Source organism: Vulpes lagopus, chromosome X, assembly GCF_018345385.1.
Source record: "Vulpes lagopus strain Blue_001 chromosome X, ASM1834538v1, whole genome shotgun sequence".
Taxonomy (NCBI): domain Eukaryota; kingdom Metazoa; phylum Chordata; class Mammalia; order Carnivora; family Canidae; genus Vulpes; species Vulpes lagopus.
In genome coordinates this window covers 55,799,019-55,825,656 of record NC_054848.1, presented here as the reverse complement: position 1 = coordinate 55,825,656, position 26,638 = coordinate 55,799,019, and the positions used below count along the sequence as shown (strand labels likewise).

Here is a 26,638-nt window from a genome sequence, read left to right as displayed (position 1 = left end):
TTGTAGGCAGCATACAGATAGGTTTTGTTTTTTTTTTTATCCATCCTGACACCCTATGTCTTTTGATCAGAGTATTTAGTCCATTTACATTTACAGTAATTATTGATAGATATGTGTTTAGTGCCATTTTAATTCTTGTTTTGGTTGTTTCTGGAGATTTTTTCTGATCCTCCTTTCTTTCTTGTGTTGTTGATTTTCTTTAGTGATATATTTTAATTTCCCTGTATTCTTTGCATTTATGAGTGGTCTTTGATAAATGGTTATCATTGGGTTTGTATACAAACTTTTCTGCAAATAGCACTCTCTAGTAAGTTGATGTTCAACTAAGTTTGAGCCCATTATTTTCTTCTCTCCTCCCCACATTTTAGGTCTAAGTTATTATCATTTATATCCCTTTTAAAATGAGTTCCTTGACTGACTTTTTTACAGAAATATTCATTTCTACTGCTTTTTGGTTTCCTGCTTGTATACTGTCACTTTTAGTCTCCCCTTTCCACTCAAAGAGTCCCCTTTTAATATTTCTTGCATGGCTGGTTTAGTGGTCATGAATTCCCTTTAATTTTTGTTTGTTTGGGAAACTCTTTCTCTCTTTCCTTCTGTTCTGAATGATAGCCTTGCTGGATAGAGGATTCCTGGCTGCAGATTTTTCCCATCATGCCACTCTCTTCTGGCTTGCCAAATTTCTGCTTGGAAATCTACAGCTAGTGTTATGGTCTTCTCTTCTAAGTGAAGGACTTCTTTTGTCTTGCTGCTTTTAAGGTTTTTGTTTATGACTATATTTTGCAGATTTAATTACAATATGGTTTGGTGTTGGCCTGCTTTGTTGATTTTAATATTCTCTGTGTCTCCTGGACCTGGATGTCTGTTTCCTTCCCCCAAATCAGGGAAGTTTTCAGCTATTATTTCCTCAAATCAATTTTCTGCCCCCGTTTATCTCTTTTCTTCTTCTGGGACTCCTGTAAATATGAATGCTATTACATTTGATGGAGTCACTGAATAACCTAAGTCTATTCTTGTGTTCTATAATTCTTCTTTCTCTATTTTGTGTGGCTTCATTGTTTTCCATTATTTTGTATTCTATGTCACTAATTTATTCCTCTGTTTCTTTCAGCCTGCTGTTCATTGCATTAAGCATTTTTCCAATCTCATTTATTGCATTCTTCATCTCTGATTCTTTTTAACTTTTTTATCCCTGTGGTAAGGGTGTCAGTGGTGTCTTCCATTTATTTCTCAAGCCCAGTGAATATCCTTATGATTGTTGTATTAAATTCCCCAACAGCCATGTTACTTCTATCTGTTTCACTCAGATCTTGCAGTGTCCAGATTCTGGTGCTTCAGGGAGTGCCTCCAGTGTGTGTTGCTTTATCCTTCCAGCCTGTCATCTGCAGAGGCTCTCTTTGCCTTCTGTGGACATTGTTTCCTCCCTGTATTTCGTGTGGTGAGTTTTAACTAGGTGTGCTCTGGTCTGCTTGTGAAATGAGGCCTGACACCGCTTTCATGAAAACTGAGGCCCTGCAAACCTCTCTGGTTGGGACATGTGGTGGTGGGCAGGGTATTGTGTTGGTTTTCTAGGAGAGGGGCCAGCTGTGCTGGGACAGAGAAAAGCATGGCTGAGAAAGGCAGTTCCAATGTAGTTCAAGGGGGTGGGGCTTAGTGTAAGAAACTTAGGTATTCAGTGTTTTCACATGGCTGCTTCCAACCAGTGGATCTGTGTTTATGCTGAGGGGCAGAGGAAGGAAATGGTGCCAGCCAGCTCCTTTGTTCCTGGAGAGATTTCTTCATGAATGTTGCCTTTTGGGGACATACAAGAAAAGCAAATAATGTCCCCACTCTGTGCTGTAGACAATCTTCACATCATTATTTCCATGTTGTATTCCCCTGGGTTGTTTGCCTGCCTTCTCTCCAGGAGCAGCACAGTGCTCTTGGAGGGGTCTATCCCAGCTTAGCCTGCTGACCTTAAAACTCCAGGCTTTAAGCCCTGCTAGTTGTAAGAACTAATGAAATTCATGTGCTTTAGCTTTCCAATTCAATGTATATGGGGACTATTCTCCTTGTGCATTCCCTTGGTGCTCCCCTCTCTCTCATCCTTCTCCAAGATGAGACTCCCTTCCTGATGCAAAAGCCAGGATCTGTTTTTCCCCTAAACCACAACTCCACATTTCCTACCTTCTTCAATGTGACCTCTTCTCTCCTTTTAGTTGTGGAGATTGTTCTGTCTATCTTCAAGTTGATTTCTAGGGTATTTAGGATGATTTGATAGTGATCCAGCTGTATTTGTGGGACAAGCTTAGGGTCCTCCTACTCTGCTGCCAACTTTGTCTCTCCTATCTTCTTTTTCTAGTTAAAAAATTTTTAAACATTTTATTTAAATTCAATTTGCTAACCTATAGTCTCCCCTATCTTCTTTATCTATTCATTTACCAATGGACATGTGGGTGCTTCCATAATTCGGCTGCTGTAAATAATGCTATAAACATAAGGGTGTATGTATTGCTTTGAATTAGTGTTTTCCTATTTTTTTAGTATATATCCAATAGTGTGATTACTGGATCATAGGGTAGTTTTATTTTTAACTTTTTGAGGGTCCTCCATACTACTTTCTACTGGTGGTTGCACCAGTTTGCATTCCCACCAACATGAGGGTTCCTTTTTCTCCAAACCCTCACCAACACCTTTTGTTTCTTCTGTTGTTGATTTTAGCTATTCTGACAGGTGTGAGGTGAGAGCTCACTGTAATTTTGATTTGCATTTCCTTAAATGTGAAGTGATGATGAACATCTTTTCATGTGCCTTTTGGCCTGTGTAAGTCCTCTTTGGAAAAATTTTTCCAAATTTTCTGCCCATTTAAAAAAATTATTTGTTGTCTGGGTTTTTGTGTTTTATCAGTTCTTTATATATTTTGGATACTAACCCTTTATCAAATATGGCATTTGCAAATACCTTCTCCTATTCCATAGGCTGCCTTTTAGTTTTGTTGATTGTTTCCTCTGCTGTGTAGAAACTTAATATTTTTATGTAGTCCCAATAGTTTATGTTTGCTTTCGTTTCCCTTGCCTCAGGAGATGGCTTTATTTGCTTTTTAAACTTTTTTTCATCATGAGTGTACACTATAATAACCCTCACCTATTTCATCCATCATCCCACAGACCTCCACTATGGTAACAATCAGTGTATTCTCTATAGTAAGTCTGTTTATTGGTTTATCTCTCTGTTGTTTTCTCCTTATTTGTTTTGTTTCGTAAATGCCAAATTAGTGAAGTCATATGGATTTATCTTTCTCTGACTTATTTCACTTAGCATTATATTCTCTAGCCCCATTAATGTCACAAATGGCAAGATTTCATCTTTTTTATGGCTGAATAATATTCTGGTGTGTGTGTGTGTGTGTGTGTGTGTGTGTGTGTGTGTGTGTGTGTTAATATCTAGTAGGCAACTGCAGTTACTGGATCATAGGGCAATTCTATTTTTAATTTTTTTGGAAACCTCCATTCTGTTTTTCACAGTGGCTGCCCAACAGTTTGCATTCCCACCAACAGTGCAAGAGGGTTCATTTTTCTCCACATCCTTGCAACACTTGTTTCTTTTGTTGATTTTAGCCATTCTTACAGGTGTGAGGCGATATCTCATTGTAGTTTTAATTTGCATTTCCCTGATGATGAGTGACTGAGCATAATTTTATGTGTCTGTTTACAGCCTGGCTGTCTTCTTTGGAGAAATGTCTGTTTATGTGTTCTTCCCATTTTTAAATTGGACTATTTGTTTTGTGGGTGCTTGAGTTGTATCAGTTCTTTATATATTTAGGATACTAACCCTTTATTGGATATATCATTTGTAAGTATCTTTTTACCTATTGAGTAGGTTGCCTTTTAGTTTTGTTGATTGTTTCCTTCACTGTGCAAAAACCTTTTATTTTGATGTACTTCCAATAGCTTATTTTTGGTTTTATTTCCTTCGCCTCAGGAGACATATCTAGAAAAATATGGCTATGGCTGATGTCAAAGGAATTGCTGCTTGTACTCACTCTCTTCTAGGATTTTTATGGTTTGAAGTCTCACATTTATGTCTTTAATCCACTTTGAGTTTGTTTTGTTGTATGGTGTAAGAAAGTGGTCCAGTTTCATTCTTTTGCATGTAGCTGTCCAGTTTTCCCAACACCTTTTGTTGAACAGACTTTTCCCCATTTCCTTTGTTAATGATTGACCATACAATTGTGGGTTTATTTTTTTATTATTTTTTTAACTCATCTGCCAGAGTTTTGTTTTTTATTTCTTTTCTTATTTTTTTTAAAGTAAGCTTTACACCCAACATGGGGCTTGAACTTAGGACCCTGAGATCAAGAGTCGCATGCTCTACCAACTGAGCCAGTTAAGGACCCCTAATTGTGGGTTTATTTCAGAGTTTTCTATTCCATTCCATTGCTCCATGAGTCCATTTTTATGCCAGTACCATACTGTTTTAATTGTATATTATATAATTATAATTTTTTATAATTATAATTATATATTAACTTTGTAATATAACTAAGTCTGGAATTGTGATACCTCCACTTTTGTTTTTCTTTTTCAAGACTGCTTTGGTATTCAAGGTCATTTGTGGTTCCACACAATTTTAGGATTGTTCCAGTTCTGTGCAAAATGCTGTTGGTATGTTGATAAGGATTGCACTTAATCTACAGATTGCTTTGGGTAGTATAAACTTTTTTTATAATAAATTTATTTTTTATTGGTGTTCAATTTGCCAACATACAGAATAACACCCAGTGCTCATCCCGTCAAGTGCCCCCCTCAGTGCCCGTCACCCATTCAGCCCCACCCCCTGCTCTCCTCCCCTTCCACCACCCCTAGTTCATTTCCCAGAGTTAGGAGTCTTTATGTTCTGTCTCCCTTTCTGATATTTCCCACACACTTCTTCTCCCTTCCCTTCTATTCCCTTTCACTATTATTTATATTCCCCAGATGAATGAGAACATATAATGTTTGTCCTTCTCCGATTGACTTACTTCACTCAGCATAATACCCTCCAGTTCCATCCACGTTGAAGCAAATGGTGGGTATTTGTCATTTCTAATGGCTGAGTAATATTCCATTGTTGCTTTGGGTAGTATAAACATTTTAAAAACATTTATTCTTACAATCCATGAACATGGAGTATCCTTCCATTTGTGTTGTCTTGAATTTATTTAATCATTTAACAGTTTTCAGAGTACTGGTCTTTCTCTTCTTTGGTTAAGTTTAGTCATAGATACTTTATTGTTTTTGGTGCAATTTTAAATGGGATTGTTTCCTTCATTTTACTTTCTGCTGCTTCATTATTAATGTATAGGATTGAACAGATTCCTGTACATTGATTTTGTTTCCTGTGACTTGACTGAATTCATTTATGAGTTCTAATAGTGTTTTGGTGGAATCTTTAGGGTTTTCTACGTATAGTATCATGCCATCTGCAAATAGTGAGAATTTTACTTCTTCCTTACTGATTGGGATGACTTTTATTTCTTTTTGTTGGCTAGGACTTACAGTACGATGCTGTTCCTGACCTTACAGGAAAAGCTCTCATTTTTTTCCCCACTGAGTACGATGTTGGCTGTGAATTTTTCATTAAGTCCCTTATTATTTTGAGGTATGTTTCATCTAAACCTATGTTAAAGAGAGTTTTTTAAAAATCATAAATGGATGTTGTACTTTGTCAAATGCGTTTTCTGCATCTATTGAAATGAACTTACGGTTTTTATCCTTTCTCTTATTGATGTAATGTATCAAGTGATTGTTTTGTGAATATTAAACTACTCTTGCATTCTGGGAATAAATCCCACTTGATCATTCTCTAAGATTTTTAATGTTTTGTTGGGTTTTGTTTGCTAATATTTTGTTGAGGATTTTTTGCATGTATATTTATGAGAGTTATTGGCTTATTTCTCTTTTTTGTGGTGTCTTCACCTGATTTTAGTTTCAAGGTGATACTAACCTCACAGAATGAATTTGGAAGTTTTCCTTCCTCTTCTATTTTTTTTGGAATAGTTTGAGGTGAACATGTACTAACTCTTCAAATGTTTGGTAGAATTTGCTTGTGAAGCCCCCTGGTCCTGGACTTTTGTTTTTTGGGAGTTTTTTGTGACTACTGATTCAATTTTATTCCTGGCTGTTGGTCTGTTCAAAGTTTCTATTTCTTCATGCTTCAGTTTTGGTAGGTTATGTGCTTCTATGAATTTATCCATTTCTTTTAAGTTGTCCAATTTGTTGGCATATAGTTTTTCATAATATTCTCTTATACTCCGTTGCATTTCTGTGATGTCAGTTGTTATTTTTCCTGTTTTGTTCTGATTTTGTTCATTTGGGTCCTATCCCTTTTTTTGATGAATCTGGCTAGAAGTTTATTAATTTTGTTAATCTTTCCAAAGAACCAGCTCCTGGTTTCATTGATCTGTGCAATTGTTGGTTTTTTTTTTTAAGTTTCTATATCATTTATTTCTGCTCTCATCTTTATTATTTCCTTCCTTTTGCTGGGTCTGTATTTTGTTTATTCTTTCTTTTCTAATCCTTTAAATGTAAAGATAGTTTGTTTATTTGATTTTTTTTTCTTCTTGAGGTGGGGTTATATTGCTATAAACTTTCCTCTTGGAACCACTTTTGCTGCATCTCAAATATTTTGGACCATTGTGTTTTCATTTTCATTTGTTTCTATGTACTTTTAAAATTTCTTCTTTTATTTCTTAGTTGATTCATTCATTGTTTAGTAGTTTTCTTTAAAAAAATCCACGTATTTGTAGTCTTTCCTGATTTTTTCTTGTGACTTCTAGTTTCATAGCATTGTGTTTAGAAAAGTTGCATGGTATGATTTCAATCTTTTTGAATTTGTTGAGACTTTTTTGTAGCCTAATATGTGATTTATTATGGGTAGTGTTTCATGTACACTTGAAAAGAATGTGTATTCTGCTACTTTAGAATGAAATGTTCTAAAAATATCTGTTAAATCCATATGGTCCAGTGTGTCATTCAAAGCCACTATTTCCTTGTTTCTTTTCTGTTTGGATGATCTGCGCATCAATGTATGTGGAGTGGCAAAGTCTGCTACTATTACTGTATTATTACTGATTATTTCCTTTATATTTGTTATTAACAGTTTTATGTATTTGGGTGCTCCTATGTTCAGTGCATAAATATTTACAACTGTTATATACTCCTATCGGATTGTCTTCTTTATTAATATATGTGTCCTTCTTTGTCTCTTGCTATAGTCTGTTTTTTTTAAAGATTTTATGTATTTATTCATGAGAGACACACAGAGAGAGGCAGAGGGGGAAGCATTCTCCCTGTGGGGAGCCTGATGTGGGACTTGATCCCAGACCTCAGGATGATGACCTGAGCCAAAGGCAGATGCTTAACCACTGAGCCACCCAGGCATCCCACAGTCTTTGTTTTATATTCTATTTTGTTTAAGTATTACTACCAGCTTTTTTTTGACATCCTTTTGCACGAAAATGTTTCTCTATCCTCTCATGTTCAGTCTGCAGGTGTCTTTAGGCCTGAAAGGAATCTCTTGTAGGCAAGATATAGATATTTTTGTTTGTTTGTTTGTTTTATTCCCTGTGTTACCCCATGTCTTCTGAGTGGAGCATTTAATCCATTTACAATCATAGTAATTATTCTTAGATATGTATTTATTGTCATTTTGTTACTTGTTTGGTGGTTGTTTTGTAGTTTTTCTTTGATCCTTTCTTCTGCTCTCTTTCATGGTTGTTGCCCTTCTTTAGTAATATACTTGGATTTCTTTCTCTTTATTCTTTGATAATCTATTACTGGTTTTGGATTTGTGGTTACTGTTAAATTTGCATATAGCATCTGCATAGAGCAGTTTATATTAAGTTGGTCGTTAAGTTTGAACTCATTCTTTATTCCTCCCCACCCCCCACGTTTTATATATACCACCTGGTGTTTTATTTTACATCTTTTTACTTTATTAATCTTTGACTGATTTTTACAGAAACATTTATTTTTACTGCTTTTGTGCTTATTACTTTTCTCACTTATGGTCTTTCCTTTCCACTCAAAGAGTCCCATTTAAGATTTCTTGTAGGGCTGGTTTAGTGGTTATGAATTCCTTTAGTTTTTGTTGTATAGGAAATCTTTATCTGTCCTTCTATTCTGAATGATAGCTTTGCTATAAAATCATTTTTACCTTTCAGCATTTTGAATATATCATGTCACTCTTCTGGCCTGCAACATTTCTTTTTTTTTTAAAGATCTATTTATTTGAGAGAGAGAGAGAGAGAGAGAGAGAGAGAGAGAGAGAGAGAAACATGAGCAGAATGAGGAGCAGAGGGAGAAAGCAGATTCCCCACTGAGACAGGACCCCAACACAGGGATTGATCCTGGGACTCCAGGATCATGACCTGAGCCAAAGGCAGAAGCTTAATAGACTAAGCCAACCAGGTGCCCCTGGCCTGCAAAGTTTCTGATGAAAAATCTGCTGATAGCCTTATAGGGCTTCCCTTGTATGTAATTGTCTTATTCTATCTTGCTGCTTTTAAAATTCTTTCTTTATCACTACTTTTTGGCCTTTTTCATTTTTAAAATTTAAATTCAATTAGGGATGCCTGCTGCTCCCTCTGCCTATGTCTCTGCCTCTCTCTATATGTCTCTCATGAATAAATAAAATCTTTAAAAAATTTAAATTCAACTAGCCAACATATAGTACATCATTAATTTCAGATATAGTGTTCAATAATTTATCATTTGCAAATAACACTGTGATGTGATGAGCACTGGGTGCCATTTTAATTTATGTGTCTTGGTGTGGACCTCCTAGAGTTTGTTTTTTTTTTTTTTGTGGGGAGCTCTGTGCTTCCTGGATGTGGATGTTTCCTTCTCCAGATTAGGGAAGTTTTAAGGTATTATTTCTTTAAATAAAATTTCTACTTCCTTTTCTATCTCTTCTTCTGGAATCCCTATAATTTGAATGTTATTATGCTTGGTAGCCATCACTGACTTCCTGGGGTATTCTCAGTTTGTATAAATTTCTTTCCTCTCCTTTGCTCAGCTTGGTTACTTTACATGTATCTTCTAGGTTAATCTTCTAGGTTATATATAACCTATCTTCTAGGTTAATCTCTATCTATCTTCTAGGTTAATTCCTTCCTCTACTTCCTCTAGCCTGCTATTTATTCCATCAAGTATATTTCTTATTGTTTTTATTGTGTTCTTGATCTCTGTTTTTTTTTTTATCTCTGTGTTAAAGGTGTCACTGATATCCTCCACTCTTCTCAAGTCCAGTGAGTATCTTTATGATTATTAATTTAAATTCTCTCTGTCATGTTACTTATATTTGTTTCACTTAGGTTTCTTGCTGTGGTTTTGTCCTGTTCTTTCATTTGGGACATATTTCTCTGTCTCCTCATTTTGTCTAACTCTGTGTCTGTTTCTCTGTGTTAGGAAGGTCAGCTATCTCTGTTGCTCTTAATGGTAATAACCTTGAAGAAAAGGTCTTGTAGTGTCCTTCAGTGCAGTGTCTTTTGTTCCCAGGGCCTGGCGCTTCTTGAGTGTCTCCTATGTGTGTTGCTAGGGCTCTGCTCTTGAAACTTGGCCTCTTTTTCCTTCAGTCTGGTTTTCTCAAGAGGCTTTGTTTGCCTATTTTGGGCAGGCAGTGTTTTGTTCCCAGTAGGGATAAGGTGTGTTTTAACAAGGTGTATGGTGGTCTGCTTGTGTAACGAGACTTGCCATTCCTGACGCTTTAACTGAGGACCCACAATATGTGTGAGTCAAAAGATGTGGCATTGGCGGGGTTTGTGCTGGTCTTCTGGGTGAAGGAGTCCACAGGGTGGGGACCAAGGCCAGCATGACTGGGAAGGGTGGATTCACTGACACACTGGGGAGGGGGTCTGATGCAAGCAAGTTAGGTAACAAGTGTCAGTGCTGTGCTGGTTTCCACAGGTAGCCATTGTTTATTCAGGGTTGGGGCAGTGAAATGGCACCTGCCAGCTTCTGTGTTGCTGGAGGAATCTCCCCATGGTCCTTGTATCTCCAGGCTACACTCTGAGATAAGAAAATCACTCTCCATTCCGTCTGCCCCTGGTGTTTTTCAAACTGTTGGTTCTATGCTGTATCAGCACAGGCTGTTTGTAGTGCTCTCTCTTTAAGGGCGGGGACTCAGCTTCCTAATGCCTTTGGGGCTTTCCCAGAGACAACCCTGTTAATTTTTAAAATTCTAGGCTTTAAGTTCCACTGGTTTTAGGAACTCAGGAAATTCAACCCCCCCTCACTTTCACACGTAAATGTTATGAGGATTCGTCTACCCTGTTTGTGTGCTCCCTATTGTGAAAATCTGTTTCTTGCCCTTTTCTACACCATTGGCTCTTTGCTCACCAGAGGTGGTCATGGCCTGTCTTCACCTAAACCATATCTTCACCCTTCATACTTCTGTGATGTGGCCTCCTCCCTACCTGTAGTCATTTTCTGGGTTATTTATGCTGCTCTGAGTGTTATCTAGTGGCATCCTTGCACAAGGTGAGCTTAGGGTTCTCCTACTCCATCATCTTCTGAGTCAACCTAAATCTAACAAATTGCTACAGGATTTTCACTTGTTCTATTTATTCCTTTCTGCTCCTCACTTTCTTTTGGATTAGTCACAAATTTTATTACATCATTTCATCTCCTTCAGCTTTTTAAACATTCTTTCATTATTCCTTTGATGGTTACTCCAGAACAGCCATTCTCAACTAGACTCCACCAGTGTACTATGTTCTAATTTTTTAGACATTGATTGTAGAAATTAACTTGCTTTCTTTGTATTTAAAATGGAACTAATATGTGCAACCCTTGGGGGAACTGAAAAACCATAAAGTCTAATTTTGTCATGGAACTCTGCTTGAGAAAAGTTGTCCCAGAGATTAAAACATACATCCTTGACTGATTAGAGTGTATCTTAAATCTGTACTTTTACTACTCCCTGAATAATGCAAGAAACTTATAACACTAACTCCATTCACATTCTGCCTGCCCCCCCTTTTTTTTGCCACTTTGGTCATGTATTTCACTTCTACTTTTATTTTGTCCACAAAGCATTGTTATTAGTGTTGCTTTAAACAGTCAATAGTCTTTTATATTTACACTTTCTTTTTCTCTTTATTCCCTCCTGCATTTCCTATGCTTCTGTCTGGGATCATTTTTTTTTCTGTCTAAGGAACTCCCTTTAGTATTTCTTTTACTATGAGTCTGCTAGTGATACATTCTCAATTGTTACTTATCTGAACATGACTTTATATAGTTTTTCTTTTTAAAAAGATTTTTTATTTATGAGAGAGAGAGAGAGAGAGAGAGAGATGAGTAGGGAGGAGGAGCAGAGGGAGAAGGAGACTCCCTGCTGTGCAGGGAGCTGGAAAAGGACAAGGGGCTTGATCCCAGGACCCTGAGATGATGACCCGAGCCAAGGGAAGCCACTTAACTGACTGAGCCACCCAGATGTCCCACATAATTTTTATTTCTGATGGATGTTTTCCCAGATACAAAATTCTAGCCCGGCAATTATTTTCTCCCAGTAATTTATCATTCATTGTCCTGTGGAGTTCATTGGTTTATTGAAAAGTATGCTATAAGTTTGAACATTCTTCCTTTGAAAGCAATGTTTCTTTTCTTAACTCTGATTATTTTAAAGATTTTTCTCTTTGTCTTGGTTTCCAGAAGTTTTATTATTAGATGCTTAGGCTGTTTTCCTTTTTATTTATCTTGCTGACAGATTTTTTTTAGCCTTTTTGAATGTATGAATTAATATCTTTGGTCAGTTTTGAAAAACTTTTAGTCATTATTTTTTCAAATACAATTTCTGTTCCATTCTTTCCTCTTGTTCTTGGACTCTAGACCTTCCACTATATCTGTCTTATAATGCTCTTTCAATTTTCCATTCTTTTCTCTTTCTTTTGTGCTTTAATCTGAATATTTTCTACTAACTTATTTTTCAGTTCACCAATCCTCCCTTCTGCTGTTTCTCATGTGGTATTAATCCCATCTTTTGCATTCCCAATATCAGTTATTGTAATATTTAGTATTGGAATTCTATTTGATTCTTTTATACTTTTCATTTGTCTAGTGAAATCCATCTCCAAATCTATTCTTAAACATACTACATAGTTTATAGAAACTGTTTTATAACTCCAGATTGTGAATTATCTGTTTTTTAACTTAAACTTTTAAATTTATTTTTATTGTACCAACATATATACAACATAAAACGTATTATTTTAGATACACAGTTCATTGGCATTAGGTTTATTCACACTGTTCTGCAACCATCACCATTACCCATCTCCAGAACTTTATCCCAAACAGAAACTTCATACCTATTAAACAATAACTCCCTGTTACCTTCCCCTTCTGGCAACCAACATTTAATCCCTTAATGGCAACCACCATTCTATATTCTGTCTCAAGTTTGAATATTCTAGGCACTTCATATAGGTGGAATCATACAATATTTATCCTTTTGTATCTGAATTTTTTCACTGAGCATGTCTTTAAGGTTGATCCCTGTTTTAGCATGTGTCGAATTTCCATCCTTTTAAAGCTGAATAGTACTCTATATAAACATACATTATAAATTACATTTATAAATTAACACGTTATATTATATATACAATTATAATAATACATTTTATATATATATATATATATATATATATATATATATATAATTTTGTTTATTCAATCAACAGTCAATGGCCATTTGGGTTATATCCACCTCTTGTATATTGTGACTAATGCTACTTTGAATACTGGTGAACAAACCTATGTTTCATTTCCTGTTTTCCCTTCCTTTGGGTATATATGCAGAAGTGGAATTGCTGGATCAATTCTATGGTTAATTTTATAAGGAACTGCCATACTGTTTTCCATAATAGCTGCACCATTTTGTATTTCCACCAACAGAGCATAAGGATCGAAATTTCTCCACATCTTCACCAACATTGTTATTTTCTGGATGGATGGATGGATGGATGGATGGATGGATTCATTCATTCATTCATTTTACAATAGCTATACTATACTAATGGGTGTGAAGTGATACATCATTGTGGTTTTGATTTACATTTTCCTAATGATTAGTGTTGTTGAACTTGTTTTCATATGCTGATTGACAATTTGTATGTCTTCTTTGGGGCAGTGTCTATTCAAGTCTTTTTCCCTTTTTAATTGGGTTTGGGCTTTTTAATTAAAAAAAATTTCCCCCAGGGACGCCTGGGTGGCTCAGTGGTTGAGCGTTTGCCTTCTGTTGGGGTCATGATCCCGGTGCCCTGAGATTGGTTCTGCATCGGGCTCCCTGCAGAGAACCTGCTTCTCCCTCTGCCTGTCTCTGCCCCCTTCTCTGTGTCTCCCATGGATGAATAAATAAAATCTTAACAAAATTAAAAAATAAATTTTCCTCAGCATTATTGAGATATAACCGGCATATAACATTGTGTAAGTTTAAGATGTGCAGTGTAATGTTCTGATACATTTATATATTGTGAAATGTTTACCAAATAAGGTTAGTTAACATATCCTTCACTTCACATAATTGCCATTTTGTTATTGTTTTGGTGAGAACCTTAAGCTTACTCTCATAGTAACTTTCAAGTATGCAATATGGTATTGTTAACTATAGTCACCATAATGTACATTAGTTGTCCAAACTTATTTATCTTATAATTGAAAGTTAGTACTTTTTGAGCAACATTTCCTGATTTCCTCCACTCTTCAGCCCCTGGTACTCACCATTATACTCTGTTTCTAGGAGTTTGTTTCTCCTTTTTAGGAGTTTATTTACCCATTTATCTATCGATGGACATTTAGATTGCTGCCATGTCTTGGCTATTGTGACTAATGAATGCTACAAGCAACATGGGAGTGCAGATGTCTCTTTGAGATAATGGTTTCATTTCCTTTGGATATATACCTAGATGTGGGGTTGTTGGATCATATGGTAATTCTATTATTAATTTTTTGAGGAAAAAAAAATTTTTGAGGAACTTCCTACTGTTTTCCATAATGGCTATATCAATTTACATTCCCACCAATTGTGTGCAAGGGTTCCCTTTTCTCCACATCCTTGACAGAATTTGTTATCTCTATTTCTCTCCTTTTTGATAACAGCCATTCTAGTGGGTGTGGGGTAATATCTCATTGTAGTTTTGATTTGTATTTCACTGTTAAATACTGATAATAATGACGTACTTTTTTCTTTTCATTTACCTGTTGGCCATTTGGATGTCTTTGGAAAAATGTCTATTCAAGTCCTCTGTCCATTATTAAATTGGATTGTTTGCTTTTTTGCTACTGAGTTGTATGAGTTCCTTACGTATTTTGGGATTTTTTCCCTTACATATTTTGGATATTAACCCCTTATCAGATATATGGTTTGGAACTATTTTCTCCCATTCCATAGGCTGCCTTTTCATGTTTTGATTGTTTATTTTTCTATGCAGAAGCTTTTTAGTTGATGTAGTCCCTCTTGTTGATTTTTTTACTTGTGCTTTTGGTGTCATATCCAAGAAATCCTTGCCAACACTGATGTTGAGATGTTTTTATGTTCTTTATGTTCTCTTCTAGGAGTTGTTCAGATTCGGGTCTAACATTTAAGCCCTTAACCCATTATGAGTTCATTTTTCTCAGGGTGTAAGATGGTGGCCCAATTTCAATATTTTTCATGTGGTTATCTAATTTTACCAGTGCCATTTTTCAGAGACTATCCTTTCCTCATTGAGTATTCTTGGCTCTCCTGTCACATATTAGTTGACCATATATGCATGGGTTTATTCCTGGGTTTTGATTCTGTTCCATTTGTCTATGTGTTTATTTTTATAAAATAACTGTATAATAATAATTTTTATACCATACTGTTTAGATTACTATAGCATTGTAATATAGTTTAAAATCAGGAAGTGTGATGCCTCCAGCTTTGTTCTTAGGATTGCTTTGCCTATTAAGGGTTTTTCATGGTTCCTTATGAATTTTAGGATTGTATTTTCTATTTCTGTGAAAAACACTTGAAATTTTGTTGGGATTGCATTGAATCTATACATGGCTTTGTGATGGTTTTTTGGTTGTTACTAAATTGTAGGAGTTCTCAGTATAGTCTGGATATTATTTCCTTATCAGATATAAGATTTGCAGATGTTTTCTGTCATTCTGTATGTTGCCTTTTCACTCTCTTCATGGTGTACTCTGATGCAAATAAATTTTTTACATTTAATGAAGTCCAATTTATCTAATTTTTGTTGTCTGTACTTTTGGTGTTATATCGAAGAAATAATTGCAAAATCCAATGTTATGAGGCTTTCCTCATTGTATTCTCTTCTAAGAGTTGTATAATTTTAGGTTTTGGTCTTTGCTCCATTTTGAATTAATCTTTGTATATGGTATAAAGTAAGGGTTCAACTTCATTCTTTTGCACATGGATATTCAGTTTTCCTAACACAGTATCTTGAGCACTGACCTTTCACCACTGAATAGATTTGGCACCTCTGTCAAAAATCATTTGACTATATCTGTAAGGATTTATTTCTGGGATTTCTATTCCATTTAATTTTTTTCCTATGGATCTGTCTTTATGCCAGTAGTACACTCTTGATTACTATCACTTTGTAGTAAGTTATAAAACCAGTAAATATAAGTTTTCAATCTTTGTTTTTCTTTCAAGATTGTTTTGGGGTCCCTTGAGATTCCATATGAATGAAATTTTTTTATTTTTGCTAAAAATATCAATGGGTTTTAGATAGGGATTGCATTGAATCCATCAATCATTTTGCATAGTACTGACATCTTCTAATCCGCGAGCATGGCTGCCTTTCCATTTATTTCTGTCTTCTTTAATTTCTTTCATAAACATTTTATCCTTTTCAGTGTACAAATCTTTCACTTCCTTGGTTACATTTATTCCAAAATGTTTTATTCTTTCTGATAATTGTAAATGAAATTGTTCTTTTAATTTTCCTTTTGGATTGTTTATTGTTAATGTATAAAAATGCAATTGATTTTTGCGTGTTGCTTTTGTATCCTGCAATTTTGCTGAATTTGTTCTAACTTTTTTTTAGTAGAATCTTTAGGGTTTTCTCTACGTAAGACCATGTAAGACCATGTAATTTGCAAACATTTTTTACTTATTCCTTTCTGACTTGGATGCCTTTTATTTCTTTTTCTTGCCTACTTGTTCTGGCTAGAACTTCCAATAGTACGTTAATTAGAAGTCTGTATATCTGTTTTGGTTGTATTTTATCTTTTGGCCTTCATTTATTTGGTTTTCTAGCATATCTTATATGTTTTCAATGTTGAACACATTGCACAAAGCATTGGAGGGGCTCTGGATGATATTATTTTCTTCCAAAGGTGATTTAGTTTATTTTAGCAGGCAGATACACAGCAGATCATCTTAGTCATATCAGTGATTGAGAAGATTGTGTTTTAGGCTTTGTGTTTCAGAGAAACTGGTCTATTTGTGACTTGCCTTTACTTTTAGCATGTAGCTCACCCTTCAGGGACTCTGCTGGAAGCCTGGAGTGTTTATTATAGCTTCTTCCACAAAGAAAGGTTCTGAAATAAAATTTTTGTTTTCCTAATAGTGAGATTTTGTACTTGGTTTTTTGGCCTCTCATCCCATGCAAGCACAGCTTAAGAATCAGCAAATGCCTTAAAGGAAACTGCACAGAGAATAAAGAATGGTGCTTACTTTTCTGAGGTTCTCTTTTCTTCAGGGTTTTGGCTTCTCAAGTCTGGCTGTCTTAATTATTTTCTAATGCTCTCATTTACCTTTATTTTTAAAATATATCCATTGTAGTTGTTCTTAGTATGAAGATTAATCTGATACAAACCATTTCACAGCTAGAAGCTGAAAGTCTACCTTATTCTTTTTAACTGTGACAACCTATCACAATTCAGCCATTCTTGTTTATACATATTAGTTTGCTTCTCTCATTTTGCTATTACAAATTATGTTGTAATGAACAGCTTTGTACATATATCCTTGTGCACTTGTATGAGTATTATATAGGATAGATTCTCCTAAGTAAAGTTGTTAGTCAAAGATATGTGCATTAAAATTTTTTATAGGTAATGCCAAATTGCCTCTGATTTACACTACCAGGAGTGCTGAGAGTGTTCATTTCTCCACATATTCACCAGCGCTGGATATTATCAATCTTAACTTTTGTAAAACTAATGGGAAAAACTTTTATCTCATTGTTTGTTTTGTCTTACATTTCCCCAATTATTAAAGAGGCTGAAGCTTGACAACTTAAAAAAGTGTAGTGCTAAGAAAGGAGGAACTGTGACCAACAGCACTAAAAAGTAACATACACACACATACATGTGTTAGTGAGTCTATGTATGTAGAGTAAATGATTAAGGTGACATTTCAACATAGTTTTTATATGAAGTATTCAATCAATAGTGCTGGAAAGACCGGCTAAGTATTTTGCAAGCAAGTTATGATTCTTACATCATAAGGTAAACTAAAATTAAAATTCTAGACTAAGAGTTAAATGTAAAATTGTTAAAATAAAATAAAATAAATAAATAAATAAAATAAAAAAATAAATGTAAAATTGTAACTATAAAAGACTAAGAAAATACAGTGAAAATATATTTGACCTAGGGATGAATCTATCTTTCTAAGCATGACAGCAAAGAAAACAAAAAGAAGACAATTTTACTGTGTAAAAATGTAAAACCTTTATATATCAAAATAAAATACAAAATTAAAAGGCAAATAATAAAATAGCAAAGTATTGCAATAACTTGTGGAAGACAAAGTGTTAGCATCCCTAACATATAAAAAATCTCGTCTAAAGCAATAAGAAATTTACAATTTTCCAGTAGAAAAATGGTAAAAAAATATACATAAATAATTTACAAAATAAATAGGAAAAAAGTCTGCTTAATTTACAAAAACAATTTATCATCCATACATCTAAAATATTGAAATCATGCTAACAGATATTAAAATAGTGTTGTAAGAGGTTAAGAAAATATAATAGGGTTCATCATACATTATTATGATGCAAAGTACAAGTAGCAAAGATTGTTCTTTCTGACACCATTTTTCTAAAAACAACTGTGTATTTATTTAATAAAAAAGTGATTGGAAGCAAACACTCCAAAACAAAAACAGTGGCTTCCCATGAATATTAGATTTGTAGGTGACTTTTCTCTACTTTCCAGGTCCCTGCATTTGACATATATATATCAATTTGTAACCATAACTTACTATTTATGAAAACTGAGGAGAATGAGCATAGCACATCTATTCAAATGAAACTAGGAGACAAATTTACAATTCCTGAAGAAATGAAAGATATAGATGATAAAGTGGATGTATTTGATGTTCAAAAATTTGCACAAAGGCAAGAAAATAATTATCTAAAAGAAAGTTACAGAACAGAAAATATATACATTACAAACGTCATTGATAAAAGCTTACCATAAGGTATACTTAAAGAATTGATAAATATATATGGAAATGTGCAGATCCTGCCAGATATGCAAGCCATAGGAAACACAATTTCAAAAAAATAAAGCAGATATGAAGAAATGTATACCTTCACCAAGAATTAAAGAAAGGCAATTAAATTAGCATGTGTAGCAAAACTATTAATCTAACAAAAACAAGTGATAAAAATTCAATGTTGGTAAAGTAGTAAAAATAAAAAGATATATTTTATATTTACTCATGTCACTAAAAATTGGTTGGTCTTTCTAAAGAATAATATGGCAACATAAAACAAGAACTACAAAGCTGTCCATCTTCTTTTATCCAGAATCCCTTTTCTGAGAATATACTCCAAAGAAACAGGAGTATATATTTGAAAGCCTATATAAGGCATTCGTAGAATGATAAGGGCTTTGGAAACAATTCAAGTATCTAATAACTAGGGAACAATTAGTTTAATTTGATGGAATAATACATAGGTCCTTCAAAACGTAAAAATACACAAAAAGAATAAGTGAAAAAACACAATATGCACACACTGTAACTATAAATGTATCTAAGTGCAGTAACATTAGAAAAATTAGAATAATATAGATTTAAGTTGAATATTTGTGAAGTTATGTTCCTAAAGTTGATTAATCTCATACTTTAAAAAAAAGGATAGATTTATTTATTTATTTATTTATTTATTTATTTATTTATTTGAGAAAGGGAGTGAGTGAGCATGGGTGAGCAGGGGGGAGGAGCAAAGAGAGAGGGAGATGGAGAAAAGCTGATTCCCCAGTGACCACATAGCCTGATGGGGCTCCATCCCACAACCATGAGATTATGACCTGAGTTGAAACAAGAGCTGGACACTTAACTGACTGAGCCACCTACATGCCCCAATCAATTTCATCGTTTAAAAAAAATTTAATAAAGATATGGAACTGAAGTATTTGAGGCGAGGCAGACATTCCCATTTAGTTAGCATATATACATGAACAGGCCTGGTGAAGAAATCTCTCTCTCTCTCCCTTTTCTTTTTTTGGTGGTATTACAGTTTTCACTTGATGTATGCTTAAAGCAATTTTGTAATTGTGAAATTGTTGCTATGATAAGATTTTGAAGATTCACTCATTTGATAAGTTATCAAATCATTCCTTTTGTGACTTCCAGACAAATCTATCTTCTTTCTCCTGTGCTTTGTATATAACACCATTACTATAGCATTTATAAGATTGTATTATAATTAGCTGGTTACATGTCTATGTCACCCACAGAATCTAGCCCAGTGCCTGATGCATAATAAGTGAGCAACAGATTCTTATGAAAGAATAAATGAATGAAGCAAATGAAGGAACATATTTGGAAAGTAAAGGCACGTTGTTACTGGAGTCCCTGTAATGGTTAATTACTCATTAAACTCAAGACCATCTGTCTTCATTTCCTTTGACTGGGAAATAATAACTTCCCAGTGCCTCAAAGTGCACACTTTGAAAAAGTGATCAGTAAGGTGTTTGCTTCAATTTGTTGGAAAGATGTGATGTGATGCAGGTAGATTCCAAAAATGACAGCCCAGAGCTTGGAAGTTACCTATATCCTAGTAAGATTACACTAAATTTAGAATAAGTGTGAAAAAGCAAAGGGTAAAATAAACTTATCATCTTCTGAGTGAGAATCAGAGAGAATCAGGTCAAAGGCACCAATAGCACTTGCATGAACTCCAAACCATAAAGACTTCTAAGAGGGGCAAAGAAGGTCAACTATACTGTTCCTGAAATAAGATTTGGACTAGATAAAGAAATATCTTCCTTACGTCAACAGATTTAGTGGACTGGTATTTGGAAAGTAGGAGCACATTATAGTCTGAGGCTAGTGGGAATGGCCAAGAAAATAAAAAACAGGAAGCAAAGTCTGGGAAGGACTAAGATACCCATTCCACCTGGTAAAGAATCAACCCAAATTAATCTCAGAAGTTTCAGGGTCTTGACTTGGAATTTATCTTGGATAGAGTTGAGTAAGGGAAGGGAACTAGGGGTTCAGTGTTTTGTAATAGTCAAATTAAGCTGTGGCTAGATTTCAGAAATTAGGGTCTGAGATCTATATTCAATTAATTTGTTAATTTCTATGTATGTATATTTTAGTTCCCCATTTTTTTAAGGTAAAGTTTTAGAAAATTTCAACTTTGCACTTGAATTAAAAAGAAAAGGAATTTTGTACATTATAGCTAGGATGGAAGAAGGGGGAAATCTGCATATTCCTAAAGTCAGATATAATATTAGCGAGGAGTTAAGGCCCTATTGGCATAAAACATGAGTGCTTAGGAGAGACAGATAAAGTCATCTCTGACTGTTGGTCATCTCCTCCTTAGTTGATTCCAACTCAATTAAGACCTACATAACTGCTGTAGAAGCTGAGTATCTAAAATAGGTGTTAGTAAAAAGGAAAGGAGACTGGTTTTGAGCTGGACAAGACTTGGCTTGGCTGTAATTACTCACTGACCATTCTTGGTGAAGAAGAAAAGTATATACACACATATATATGTATAAAGAAAGTACACACACATACACACATATATACACATACACACAAAGTAGGCTTTGGATTTATAAGTGACAATCTATTATCTAGGATATAATCTTTATAAATTTGTCCTTTTCTGGCTTGATTTAAGATTGTATTAATTTCTAGCTGGTGCTATAACAAATTACGACAAACTCAGTGGCTTAAAATAGCACACATTTAAACTCTTATAGCTCTGAAAGTCATCAGAGGTCCAAAATACTTTAATACCTTTTATGGGTATTAAAAGGTAAAAAAAAAAATCAAAATGTCAGCAGGGCTGGTTCCTTCTGGAGGCCCCAGGAGAGAATTTGTTCCTTGCCCCTTCCAACTTCTAGAGGATAAGGCTAGTAGCTTTATCACTTCTATCTCTTGCTTCTGACCTCATATCTCCTAATTTTATAGGCAGATCTCCCTTTGGCTCCCTCTTATAAATAGGGCACTTCTGATTACATTTAGGGTCCACCTGGATAATCTGGACTAACCCTCCCATCTCAATCTCTTTAATTTAATCACCTGTAAATTCCCTTTTTGCTATATGGTAACATTCATAGGTTCCAGGGATTAGAGCCTGGATACCTTTGGGGAGCATTTTTCATCCTTCCACAGTCCCTCCTATGGCCCCTAGAGATTCACATGCCTCCCACTTACAAAGTGCATTCATCTCATCCCAACATTTCGCAAACTCTCAACACATTACAGCATCAACTGAAGTCCAAAATCTCTTCTGAATATCATTATTTATAAAGCCCCAAATCTCATCAGCTAAATCAAGTATGGGTGAGGATATGGTTATGAGTCAAAATTCCTCTCCATCTGTGGACCTTTGAAACTAGAAAACAAGTTATGTTCTCTAAAAATTCAGGCATAGAATATAAATTATAGACATTCTCATTCCAAAAGGGGAGGAAGGAGTCAGCAGCCCCAGACAGTTTTAAATCCAACTGGGATTACTCAATTAGGTTTCAAGGCATAGTAGTAATTCTCTGTGGTTTGAAGCTCTGCCCTCTGGGCCCAAGGCACCTCCCTTGAAGTCATCCTTCCTTTTTCTTGAAGAGTAGCACTTGTTTATAGCTTAGTAGCTTTATCAGCCTGTTTCCTGGCTATATAATTTTGAGAGTCCAATATCCTTCTTTAATTTTGTCCCCGTTCTGTCCCTTTCAGTACAGTTTGTCAGTGTTTCTGCATATATAACATTCTTGAAAACTTTGTGGGTATTACATATATGTCATGGGGGTTCATGCCATTAGACAAGAGGGTCCTCTCCAAGATCTTTCCTGGGATAATCACATCTCTATTCCTAGATTCTGCTAATATGGTTGAGGGAATCCATAAGTCACAGCCTTATCTCTTCAAAGAGCCCACTGTATGAATGAATACACTGATCTTTTGGTTTTTCTAGTCAACCTTAGCAAAAGGTTGTCCAGCCATAACCTTGAATTTTTTCCAGAGCATTTCTTTTCTGACAGCAAATTTCCAAATTTTATCATCTTTACCAATCTGAGAATTTCATCAAGTCCTGACTCCTTTTTGCTTAACTGTTTTTCCCTCAATTATCTCTTTCCTCTTTTCTTTTACTATAAGCAGCAAGAAAAAAAACAGGCCATGATTTCAACACTTTGCCTGAAAATCTCCTTAGTTAAATATCCAGGTTCATAATTTATAGTTATGTTTTCCACATAACACAGGACACAATTCAGCTAGCAATCTTTTTGTCACTATACAGCAAAGATCCTTTTCTTCAAGTTTGCAATTACATGTTCCTCATTTCTTTCTGAGCCTTCACTGGCAATGCCTTTAGCATCCTTATTTCTACCAACAGCTTGTTTAAGGCAATATAGGCTTTTTCTTTTTTTTTCTCTTTTTTTATTTATTTATGATAGTCACACAGAGAGAGAGAGAGAGAGAGGCAGAGACACAGGCAGAGGGAGAAGCAGGCTCCATGCACCGGGAGCCTGATGTGGGATTCGATCCCGGGTCTCCAGGATCGCGCCCTGGGCCAAAGGCAGGCGCCAAACCGCTGCGCCACCCAGGGATCCCTATAGGCTTTTTCTATCGTGTGACTCAAAATTCTTCCAGCCTCTATCCATTACCTGATTCCAAAGCCACTTCCACATTTTTTAGATATTTGTTACAGCACCACCACACGTCCCAATATCAAAATCTGTATTACTTTCCTGCTTCTGCTGTTAAGAAATTACCACAAGCTAGGTGGCTTAAGACAACACATACTTATTCTTTTACATTTCTAGAGGTCAGAAGCTCAAAATAAGGCTTTCAGGACTAAAAACAAAATCAAGGCATCAACAGGGTTGTTTTCTTCTGGAAATCTCCAGGAGAGAATCTGTTCCTTACCAATTCTAACTTCTAGGGGCTGTGGGCATTCCTTGGAAATCTTTGGCTCATAGCTGCATCACTCCAATCTCTTGTTTCTGTTGTCACACATCTTACCTTCTATAGTCTGAATCCCCTCTGCCTTTCTTTTAAAAGGATACTTGTGATTACATTTAAAGTCCACTTGGAAAATCCAGGATAATTCTCCACCTCTCAAGCTCCTTAAATTAATCATACCTGCAAAGTCTCTTTTGCTATATAAGTTAATATTCACAGGTTCCAGGAATTAGGACCTAGATACCTTTGGGGGCCGTTATTCAGTCTTCCACAAGGGTACTTTGGGGATTTGAAGATCCTTTTTTTTTAAGTTAACAGTGTAGCAATTTGTTTAATATAAAATTTGTAATAAATTGTGTAAACTTGTAATTTGTAGTAATCTGCTTAGTCTATCATTAAGTTTAATATGTTAAAAATTGAGTATTAATTAAAATAAGTATTAGATGAAGTGGAATTTTCTAATATTGTCAACCAATTCACTACATGACAAGGTGTAAAAGACCTTAAAAATGTTCATTGGTTATTACTTTACATAAAATTAGCATGTATTCAAAATGGAAATATAGTCTCAAGAAAGGGGAGATCATGTTAGTTAAGCATGCGCTTGGAATGAAGAAACAATAGTTTGCTAACAGTCATGGCCTATATGCCAGAGCTCATAAATGCATCTAAAATTACCAAACCTGCTCAGGATATATTGGGTTAGGAACTTAGGTTCCAGAGACTCTAAATTCCTTCTCAGATCCAGTTTAACAAAGCAGTACAAAATAAAAAGAAAAAAAAAACAGCTTGTATGGAATAATGCTTTGATGATTATAATGACTGATTATTAAGGCCGATCTCCTTACCTAGGCTGGAATAAATGTGGCTGAGAATACAGGCTGGTTGTACTCTGATAGGGTATACCTCAGCAATGGTCTCCACATCAATTCCCTTGTCTTTCAAAATGGCCTTGATTTCTTCTGTCTCGGCTAGAATGGAAACTATAGGAAGGAAAAAAGATGAGGTCAACAGAAACTTTTATTTCAATAGAAACCTAAAGATCTCTCAAGCCATATAATTTCTTTTGAAGGGAAGAGAAAGAAAATGAGAGGAAATTAACAGTTATTGAGGAACTTTGATGAAACAAATATCATACTAGGTATATAATATTATTACCTAAATGGAAAAGGAAAAAGGGCTTCATGACTACAATATTAGATTTTGCTTTTTTGGCTAAGTACATATGTGCTCCTAGAGAATGCCACACTCTATATCTGAGATTCAATGTTTAAATAGGGGAAAAATCCAACATGAGGTGTGTTACAGCTTTGGTAAAAGTTGATTCTCCAAGGCTCTTTCATATCCTTAAGACCAGATAGGATTTTGAGGGTAGTAAAGAACACCCAAATAATAAGAATTACTCTGTAGTCAGAGAATGGTAGAAGACAAGGTAAATTGAGAATAAAGAATTGAGATGCCATAGTTGAAACTGTGTGTAGTTGTTTTGGGCTTGGCAGGTGGGTAGGGATACCACTTCTCCAGACTCTGAGCCTACCAAGCCTGGACAGCTCCCTTTTATTCCTGTTATATTCGTGTCTCTAACATGCTTATCATACTTACAAGGGAGGAGGCCAAGTCAGCTCCCTGACTTTTGTGTTTACTTTCCCTCTAAGGGACAGATACCTGGCTGGGGCTAATAATCTGAGTGGGGCCTCAGTTGGCTTGACACTAAGCACTGAAGGCAAACATGTGCCCTGATTCTGTTTCTCCAATGCTGGTAGGCGTGTTGAATTGGGTTTATGTGAAAATGAAGGTACCATTTGGTTCATTCAAGTTTACCAATATTTTCTGTGTTGAGTGTTTAGGACAAAAACCTCGCTAACAGAGTGCTACTTTCTTTTTCTTTGCAATTCTCTCTCTCTCTCTCTCTCTCTCTGTGTGTGTGTGTGTGTGTGTGTGTGTGTGTGTGATGTGTGCCTATCTTGGGAACCTTATAGTATTGTGTTGCTGTAGTCTGCATTAGAATATGCAGGATTTGATGATCACAGGGCCCTCTGGACATAACACAATCTTGATTAATTATACTGGAAACATGAAAATGACAAATATTCTCCAGGAAAAATGTACAAAGGAAGAATGGTAGTGGGCTAAGGAAAGTCCAGGAAAACACATGTGGTCATCCATCCATTCATTAACAAACACTTAACATTTACTAAGCACTTAAATGGATGAAGTACTATGCTAGGCACTAGGGATAAAGAGATGGGTAAGTTAGTCTTTCTCTTGAAGAGCTTACGGTGTAATGGAAGTGACACACACAAGCTGATTATAAAATAAGCTGCTACGTAACTAGAGATATGCACAAAACATTGTAAGCTCCAAAGAGCTTTTTTTTTTTTTTTTTTTTTTTTTTTTTTTTTTACAGGGAAAAAGAGATTTTGCAGATCTGATTGAAGTATGGATCTTCAGATGGGGAGATTATCATGGATTTATGATTAAGGATCTTCAGATGGGGAGATTATCCTGGGTTATCCCAGTGGCCACTGTATATAATGCCAGGTGTCTTTATATGAAAGAAGGAGGGGTTTTATCACACAGGGCGATGTGACTGCAGAAACAGAGGGACAAAGAAAAAGATTTGAAGATGCTGCTAAAACACTGGACTTGAAGGAAACTGAACACATTTCCTGGTACCTGCTGGTTGCGGGCACTGGAGTGGGCTCTGCAGGGTCAAGGCACAGGTCTTCACCTGCTTTCTGAGAGCTTTCACTTTGGATGTGGCACAGGCATACACTGAGAAAGATACCTATCTCAAGTCTGAGATAGGTAGAGAGCAGTTTCAGAAAAGGCTTTCTGACAGAATTGATGTCTAAGCTGAATTTGAAAGAATAAATGTTAACCAGGAGAAAGAAGTCAATAGGAATGGGGAAATCCATTTTAGGTTCAAGGTACACAATGATCATAAAACACGAAAATGAAAAAAGAATGTGTGTGGTGGGGAGATGAGGAACTACATACATTTCAATATTGCTGTAGCATAAAATAGTTTGCACGGTGGTAAAAAAAAAAGTGGAAAGGCAGACAGAGGCTAGATCTTTATGGAGGGCATATATGTCACTTTAAGTATTTTGTATTTTATCCTTGGGTAATGATTTCCAAACTGCATTCTACTGAGCTTCAGGGATCTGCAAAAGGCAATGCAGTTGGTAGCAGGAGTAGAGAGGACTGAAAGAGAGGCAAATGAACAACACTCTGGGGCGCTAGGAACACTTTC

The 26,638-nt window shown here is 35.4% G+C and overlaps 1 protein-coding gene across 6 annotated transcripts in view; it reads right to left on the bottom strand.

Annotated features, from left to right (window-relative positions):
- The window catches only part of PHKA1 (phosphorylase kinase regulatory subunit alpha 1), a 171,899-nt gene that overhangs the window by 76,281 nt on the left and 68,980 nt on the right, over positions 1-26,638 (bottom strand). For all 6 annotated transcript variants that reach the window (XM_041740791.1, XM_041740790.1, XM_041740789.1 and 3 more), the window contains one exon: positions 24,231-24,365. In XM_041740791.1, the coding sequence (XP_041596725.1) occupies positions 24,231-24,365 (135 nt within the window). The remainder of the gene's footprint in view (positions 1-24,230; positions 24,366-26,638) is intronic.